Source organism: Polyodon spathula, chromosome 24 (assembly GCF_017654505.1).
Source record: "Polyodon spathula isolate WHYD16114869_AA chromosome 24, ASM1765450v1, whole genome shotgun sequence".
In the NCBI taxonomy this organism is placed as follows: Eukaryota; Metazoa; Chordata; class Actinopteri; order Acipenseriformes; family Polyodontidae; genus Polyodon; species Polyodon spathula.
Genome location: NC_054557.1, coordinates 21,582,741 through 21,592,036, shown reverse-complemented (window position 1 = coordinate 21,592,036; position 9,296 = coordinate 21,582,741). Strand labels below are relative to the sequence as shown.

At 38.0% G+C, this 9,296-nt stretch overlaps 1 protein-coding gene across 1 annotated transcript; it reads left to right on the top strand.

Annotated features, from left to right (window-relative positions):
* Positions 1 to 1,255: 1,255 nt before the first annotated feature.
* Positions 1,256 to 9,296, top strand: csnk2b (casein kinase 2, beta polypeptide). Its single transcript, XM_041225938.1, has 7 exons — positions 1,256 to 1,410; positions 2,545 to 2,627; positions 3,286 to 3,388; positions 5,778 to 5,893; positions 6,324 to 6,399; positions 7,093 to 7,282; positions 8,035 to 9,296. Exons 2-7 carry the CDS (start codon positions 2,556 to 2,558, stop codon positions 8,123 to 8,125), a joined length of 648 nt encoding a protein of 215 aa, XP_041081872.1. The 5' UTR covers positions 1,256 to 1,410; positions 2,545 to 2,555; the 3' UTR covers positions 8,126 to 9,296.

The following is a 9,296-nucleotide window of genomic DNA, read 5'->3' as shown; positions in this document are numbered from 1 at the left end:
CAGGTCACATTTGGGCTTTAATAAAAATGTATTACTGTTTACTTCTTATTTCTGCATGGATAAGAAAATACAGCATTTATAAAACCATCATTTTAAAATGGTCACTTTGTCAGAGTGTGATTCCTAACGTTGAGACTTTACTAGCGGGGTTCCCGGAAAAAAATATAGCTCGTTACACTCCCCCACGTGTTTCAATAACATACCTGTCAGTTTTATTTTCATTGTAAACATTCTAACAACTTTTTACACTTAAAACTTTCAAGTTTTAAAACATTTTGGAAATACAGGAACAATGCTGCCATCTTGTGACTAAAGGGTGTAGTGACTTTAAACCTTTCTCTCGCCTTTCCCTGGAGGCCTGTGTTCTAATCTGGGAGGCTAGGTGGCGCTAGTGGGTTAATGTTAATGTACTAGACCAGCCTTTTTCATATTTTCGGATTTCATTATTTGTATCTATTTGTCTATATGTAAATTGAGAAAATATTTACACGGAAAACCTTTATATTTGTAACATATAGGACAGGAAAACCATCACTGTTCTTGATGTATTGCAAACTAATTTGTATACAAATGAAAGTTGCTAGACTTTTACGAATGGTACATGGATACTATATATATATATATATAATATATATATATATATATATATTATATTATATATATACTATATATGTGACAGACCATGTCGAGTCCAAGCTGAAGGGATGCAGTCTGCAGTGGCTTTTCTCTTGTTTTCAAAAAATGTACTTTGAACTAGTTCAGCAAAGTTGTCAGCCAGTTTGGCCAGTCTACCCATCACGGGGAGTGATTGCTGAACAATATAAACGAACTCTATGTAAGCGGCACTGTGTCATTATGTGTCAGGATATGGGTCGAAGCGCTCATGCGCGTATTAATCATAAATGGTTTAATAATTTAAAAAAAAAAAAAAAAAAAAAAAAAAAAAAAACTTTTTTCCAAACAAAACACACACACACACACACACACACACACACACACACACACACACACACACACACACACTCTTGGTTTGGGTCATATCGCGTGATATAATTTCAATTTCAAAGCAATTGTTTTGTATCTACGTTTTCACTCATGTCTTGTTCTTTCATTGGAACAGGCTGCCGGACAGAGTTGTTGAAGCAGATTATTGGATGGTAGCTCGGCGTGACAATTATTAAAACTACAATTCCCAGAAAGCCGCAGCGCAGGCGGGGATCACGTGTGTTCTCCGATAGCCGCAGCTGCGCGGTTCCCCTCGTTGCGGTAACGGAGGCAGCTGCTGGACCGAGTGTTGAGTTGTCTGACATAAATCCGCTAAAACACAAAAATACTGTTAACAAGAAAAAAAAAAAAAAACACAAACGGTTCAGCGGTCTTTACAAGCTACAAGACTCTCTCTCTTTACCTGTAAGTGTGTGAAACATGGAGAGAGTATGTTTTTATCTGTGTAAGAAATGTTTTCTTAATTTGTGTTGGTGGGGAAAAATAGCAGGCCGTCACGAAGCCGCCATGTTGTAGAATTACCTTAGGCTACCGTAAATGTTTGTAATTTTTTCGATTAAATCTCACTTAAAATTAAAAGCTGTTACAGCCGTTAGCTCTTGAAAACATTACGTTAGAATGTTTAAAAACAGTAGCTTTGTTTGAACTGAACGGCAGTGGAAGAGAAGTCTAATCGATAATGCAGTGCGAACAGCCCTAGCTGTAAAATAAAGGTTTATCTTGCCTTCTCTAGCGGTGGGTTTTATTTTATTAATTCACAAAAGTTTAATTTGAGATTGCATAACCACTTTTTTTTCAGGTTTTGGGGTATGTCGGGACGTTACAGTAATAATGGGGTTGTTTTTCACAAGCACAAAATAGAATGGGCATTCGTTTTGTTGGTTTTTTTTTTTTGTATTATAATTGAATAATATTTTTGTGATTCGATACCTGTAAGATACGGCCTATTGAAACGAGCAACGAGTCTTAAGACGGGAATGTAGCTTGCGTTGTAGGGAAGTTGCTTCACCTTTTAATGGAACTGTAAGTAGGTATAGTTGTACAAATTGATTGCCGACTTTTTCATGCTTTTTGGCCACTCGTACAATTTAAGCAGATTTCTTACTGTTTACACATTTTAATGCTAGCCCTATCCTTTAAACAAAACCATTTCATATTTATCACCTCTCATAATGCCACATGCTGAAAACTGATATTTAAAAATGGCACTCACATTTCACAATTGAAGGAAAAGTAGAGGAAAAACCGAAAAGAGCAACATTGCACAAGTTGGCCAACATAGAATAAGATACACACAATTTAAGAATGTGGCAATACACAATAATTACTGGAAACATTCTCCATTAAAGCTGAAACAACTTTAAAAAAGGATTGTAGGAAAAATCCCCATCCTTTTTATTAGAAACATTCAAAAAATAAATACATCCAACAATCTGGATTGTAAATAAACGTTCCTATGTGTGTGTGTTGAGAACCAGAAATATTCTCCACATTCCTTGCATTTTAAGTGTTTTGTAAAGTGCTTTTTTGTTCTTGCAGAGGAGGTTAAAATGAGCAGCTCTGAGGAAGTGTCGTGGATCTCCTGGTTCTGTGGACTGCGAGGAAATGAGTTCTTCTGTGAAGTAAGCGCCTGTCTTTTACCGGTCAACTTCATCAGAGTTAGAAACTCACTAACATTGTAATGATACAAAATACCACATTTTAATAGAAGTAAGTTTTGTCTGAACTATGGTTGTTCATTACTGTTAATTGTATGTCCAAAAGGAAAATATTTTAATCTCACAAATCCTGACAAATTTAACTGTCGTACAAAATTCAGCTTCTTTAATATAATCCAAACACAGCATGCTTTAAAGCAAAACAAGGTAATCGGTAAACTCAATTATATCAGGACGTTTTGAACTACAAGTCCTTCTGCTGGATGGAAAGTTAATGTTGCTTTTCTAGTTTTGTGAAAAGAACAGGCATTTTACCGCTTTAAAAAATAGAACTGGATAAAATGCTTTGAAAATATGGCCCAATGCATCATGTAAAGAAAGACTGATGCACAGTGCTCAGATGGAAATAAGTTGGATACCTACCTGGAGATTGTTACCAATACTCCAGGGCTCAAGCACATATTAAAAGCTGGAATGGGTGAAAGTGCCATCTTCTAACAGGAGGCTTATTCCATCTCTGACAGTGAGTCATTACACCTGTATCGGTGAATAGGTACAGTCATTCTTGACGCTGCTAGTTTTTTATATTTACGGCATGTGTGTTTCTCTCCCTTTTCCACAGGTGGATGAAGACTACATTCAGGATAAGTTCAATCTGACCGGGCTGAACGAGCAGGTGCCACACTACCGGCAAGCACTGGACATGATTCTAGACCTGGAGCCAGGTAGGTCCTGCACTGCCTGTGAGTTGAGGTCCTTGCAGCTCCTGCATTGTGATCTGCTTTTACTTACATTTGCATACTCCGCTAACACTTTCTCTAACCCGTGCTTCAAAATCTTCATTACTAATATTACTGCTCCCCTCCTTTTGTTGTGGTGAGAAATCTGCACTTGTGTAATTCAGGATATGCACACTACAGATACAATGCTATTGATAAGCGGCAGTCCATAAACAGTATTAGGTAACTATCAATAATTGATGCATTTGGATCACTTTAGTATTCAAAAGCAAAAATGTTTAGAGTCTTCAGTAAATAATACTGATGCATAGCAATGTATATGATCCATTATTTAAAAGCAATGACTTCAATTTGTTTGGGAGATTCTGACATTCCTTATCACAAACAGAAGAGCTTTAGTTTATCGGCATGCAAGGAAGGTGAGCGCTTCTGGGTCGCATGGTACGCAAGCCTCCAAATGTTTCATTGCACCTCTCAAATAAAAAACATGCCCAATCACCAGTTATTGCATCTCTAAAGCTGCTGCATTCTGGTACCCCTTGCTGTAGGTCACAGCTAGACCAGCCTGTGGTGCAGTAGCCTGGTATTCGCTGATAGAACACAAAGCCTGGCACACAGTCCCAGAAAATTCTGCTATGATGGGAACACACGTCTCGTCTGAGCCTGTCGGCTTTTTTGGAGCTGCTGATACAGCTATAGGGGAGGAACAGTTCATTACCCTGGTCCTTTTCAATAATGCTCAGTTGTAAGTGTCTGATCCTGAATTCTGACATTGAAGTATCATAGCATTAGCGGTGCAACAATGAATCAGTTACTGATAAGCATGGTTTACATTTGATTGATTTTTAATTGCCCTGGTTCCCTATTTGAAGCCATTTACACGCACATCTATATTATGGATGCACATTATGATCGGTTTGGTATTTGTCAACTTTCAGCTGTTTGACGTCCAATCGTTTTTTGGTAAAACTGTAATGAAAGTTTAAACCTAAAAAACTGGACTGCATTTTTGCAGCCAAGGGAATGGGACTTACCACTATTACACACGTGTGTGTGTGTGTGTGTATATATATATATATATATATGTGTATGTATGTGTGTGTGTATATAAAATATATATAGTTTTTTTCAAACCATGATAAGTAAGCTCAATGCGGTGATATTGCCTTGTATACTGTAGACATAATAAAATGCTTTATTGTGAGACATTAAATGTTTTTATTTTCCTTGTACCCCATTATCATTGGGTCCATGTAAGTGGCAAATCATCATGTGGAATTACAGCTGATGGTTTTTGAAATTGCAGTTATTTAATCAACATTTTGGATTCAAAGCGACAGATGTGTGGCAGCAATTTAAAATAGTTTCTCATGAAAAACACTTTCAAATTTAAAATGTCACCTGGATTTACATCATCCAAAAACTAAAGCTAGAACTCAGGCCTGCCTGACAAATGCAAAGTTATTGTTCAGCAAGCAGGTTTCTTGTAGCCTGTTACTACAGTATACATATTACTATCTGGTAAGGCCTTTACACTTAAATTCAATCACTGTACAAATAGTGTAGCAACAAAGTAATCAGACAAGTACAACTAATTTCAGTTCCTGCACAGTAAATTAAGCTACCTTAATAAAAAAATTAACTGACCTGCTCACAGAAGCATCAGTTTAAAGCTGCTTCCAGATATTTGTCCGCAACTTGCCTAGCAGACTGCTAAAAAAAAAAAAAAAAAAAAAAAAAAATCCCTTGAAGACCCATTGATCCTCCATTTAATCATATACATTTTACAATTCTGCTGATTCTATGACAAAAAAATCTATCTGGGTGTCATTTGGTAGTTATTGGCTTTTAAAAGCTTTGTTCTAAATTATATATATATATATATATATATATATATATATATATATATATTATAATATATATATATATCATATGTATGTATTATATACATACATACATTGTAGTAGATGGGTTTTTTCCCCACCACGGGGGGTGGGGGTGGGGGGGTCCACCCCCCCGGTAGACCTTGCCATACTGGAAAATATTATGAGTTTTTCAAATTATTATTATTATTTTTTTTTAATAAAATTGCTTTAACTGTACCAAGTTTCCTCAAAATCTGAAATCCATGGTGACATTTTCACAATTTTGGTTGATTTGACATAGTTACCCTTTTGCATTTTAATACAGTTCTATCAATGACAACATGTCCTATAACAAGTTTTTAGTTGTTTTTGAAGGGCTTTCGTATGCACATTCGATTTATGCACATTTGATTTATGCCTGTCCAACATTCGTTGCGGATTCCACCTCTACACAACACAGATGCAAAGCTAAGAAACACTGGCATAGTGACGGTTCTGTGTGTTTGTAGATGAGGAGCTGGAAGATAACCCCAACCAGAGTGACCTGATAGAGCAGGCTGCAGAGATGCTGTATGGACTGATTCACGCACGGTACATCCTCACAAACCGCGGCATTGCGCAGATGGTAAGCCAGCCACAGAGATCCAGCTCAGTACTAAAAAAAAAAACAATTGTTCCTCTATTAGTGTATGCAATAAACATTTAAAAAAGTATACTTAATATATTAATGAGTAGGTAGCTTCCAATGTCATTTTAATTGCTATTTTTGCCTTCTCATTAATATCTTTCTGGGGGTTTGACTCAATTGGTGGTACTGGATTCTGCTGTTCCAATACTGAGTCATACTGATCCACCTTTACGTGGTTTTGAGCTTGTGTGGAGAAGTGCAGGGACTGAAGTCACTCCATTCAAAGCACTGTAAGATGTAGTATTTCTAAACAAGCACTGTTGACTTTTCTTGTTATAGAGAACTAGCTCTCTATCAGGAGTCTCTTGGTGGCTAAGTGTTTTGGTGTGAGTAATTGTTGTGACCTCTCCCTTTCTCTCTCTTTCAGCTGGAGAAGTACCAGCAGGGTGACTTTGGGTACTGCCCTCGAGTGTACTGCGAGAACCAGCCAATGCTCCCAATTGGTGAGTGTGGTGTAGAACAGTAGCTTTGAAAACTGTACCGTGTGTGTGTGTGCTGCTCCTGGTCTGGCCTCGCTGGTTTCTCTTTCTACCGTTTACATATTGAGGCTTTTCTCTATTTCTCTGTGTGTAGGGCTTTGTTGTAAGTCTTCTTCACTGTCGATGCAGTATATCTAATCCTCTTCTGTCTTTGGGGAAGTCTGCATCCCTGCTATCTGTTTGGTCTCTTCAGTTTAATTGTGTATGTGTGTGTTTAGTTTGTTTCTTTTTCAAACTGCTGGTTTCACAAACCTTGATTTAGCATAGATCTTGGGCTGCCTTACCTAAGGTAACAAAAACAGTCCAAGGGGGCTCTACACGGTCTTAACTGTAGGATTAAACATATTTCAAATATTTTGAACTTCAGAATACTGGGAATGATTGTAACCAGTCAGAAAAGCTATCATTGCTGATTTATGAATTTCTGCAGCATACATCTGTACATAAAGCTGTGTATACAGCATTCCATTGAATATGGAAAATGTTGGGCTATGGTTAAACATTTAGGAGAAATTTTAAATGTTTAACACCAGATCAGTTTCCTAGAAATAATTAGCTGCCCAGTAGACTACTCCTGGATTTGACAACCAGATTCAACCTCTTTTTGCAAGAGGTAGGTACAGGACCCCGGTGTAACCACATCTCACCCCTCCCCAGGCCTGTCTGATATACCGGGTGAGGCCATGGTCAAGTTGTACTGTCCCAAGTGCATGGACGTGTACACCCCAAAATCCTCTCGGCACCACCACACTGACGGAGCCTACTTTGGGACGGGGTTCCCCCACATGCTGTTCATGGTGCACCCCGAATATCGCCCCAAGAGGCCCGCCAACCAGTTCGTACCCAGGTAAGAAGAGGGAATGTGGGCCTGGTGTTATTACTCCATTTAAACCTGTGGGCACGGGTTGAGGGAGGGGTCGCGTATTATCAACCACGCATGGAGTACAGACTTAAGAGTTGGAATTAATCATCATTTTACAGCTTGTTACAATTTCTATAAAAAAAGAAAGATGATTGATCCAGCTGGAAATACCTTTCGGAAGGCAGAAAGATTACAAAAAAATACATTCGTGGTTGTATGAAACATTGCATAATGCTGAGATGGAATGATTTTCTTGTGATCCTGAACCTGTTTTGCTTTCTGTTGTGGAATGTGTTGAAAAGTGAAAGAGATGGATGTAGTTTTATAAAGTGTCAATGAGTTCTTATAATCCGTTCTCAGTTCTAACTGAACATTGGTATGTCAAATTAAGTTAGTTTAATTTTAAATACACTTCCAGTATAAATCAAAGCAGTTGATTTCAACGTTGTGATCGTAATATTTCTGTCTTTGCACCAAGCAGCAGTTATTATTCAAGCACCAGGTTTTATACATTTTTTATTCAAACCTGTGATTTTATACATAATTACCTGCATGGTAGGGATTATGGCCAATTCCATACTCTTAAAAAGTTCCTGCTGCTGAAAATTAGTTCCTTAATGAAGGTCCTGGCTTGAAGGGTCTTCTGGACTGGAAGAGCCAAGGCTAGTGAGGTGGCTAGCCATGACTTGAATCCTAACAACCACTTTTTAATTTTTTTTTTTTTTTTTTATTTCCAGGCTGTACGGGTTCAAGATCCACCCTATGGCTTATCAGCTCCAACTGCAGGCAGCCAGCAGCTTCAAGAGCCCAGTCAAAGCCATTCGCTAGAGCTGCAGCGCCCCCTAGCAGCCACACGAGCACAGTGAACTGATGCACACACAGACGCTGGCTCCTCAAACAATTGACAGAGCAGTCTGACTTTTCCACTCAACCTGGGGTGGGGCACTGACATAATGGGGTCATTTCAACCAGATTCCTCTTTCCTTTTGTCATTCATAAAATTAAAAAAAACCTGTAGTCGAAGTATACACAGTGAACTCCGGTTTAAAAAGCAGGCGCCTAAACTACATTATTGGTTGTTTAGGGTCTATCTCTCTCGCCCTCCCTCTCGTTTCTATTGGAGATACTCTGTTCAGCTGGTGACATGCAGTTAGTTGACTCGAGACCGGTTTTACTTTCAGGAGCCATTTCTGTAGGTACAACATGTCTCGGATTAGACTATTAATAATGTTGCAGTATTATTATTATTATTTAGTAATTTAGCAGACGCTTTTATCCAAAGAGACTTTGGGGTGAACTATGCATCACAACTGCTGCTGCTGCTGAGTCACTTACAATAGGACCTCGGTTTTAAGTCTCATCCGGAGCATGGTATAGTGTTTGCTACTACAATTATTGCTTTAGAAAAACAAATATTTAGTGCCTAGCTGTCAAACTTAGTCAAATTGTGATGCACTGATTTACCCCACCCCCCAAAATAAATCAAAGACATTGCACCAAAATACAGTTAATACACCAAGAAGCAAACCTCTCCCCTTTAAGCACTAGTACACTGTACCTGAACAACTGGTTGTTACCACAGTAACATTAAAGGTGTGCATGCTGCATTTTGGTTCATACATCTTGATCGTCCTTGTTTAAAATTTCAACCAAATTTAATCTGCATCCATCGAAACCTGCATTCTTTTCATGGTTCTGACGCTGCATGTTGATGAAAGAAACGGAAATTGTTTTGTATGTTTATTTTTCTTTGGGGAGGTGTGTGTGTGTTTTAGTTTCTGCTTCTGTGTTACATAAGTTATCTTTGTCATTTGGCCTGTTTTCCCAAACTCAGCCTCCTTTTTAAAATAAATAAATATGCTAATAATAATCGGTGCCCCTGCCCACAAAACAAAAACTTGGATTGTTCATTTATTTCTGTGTGATTGTACTTTCAGTCCGTTCTAGTTTAATATTGTATGTATCATTTTTCTTTTTTAAATAAAGAATGTTAATTATA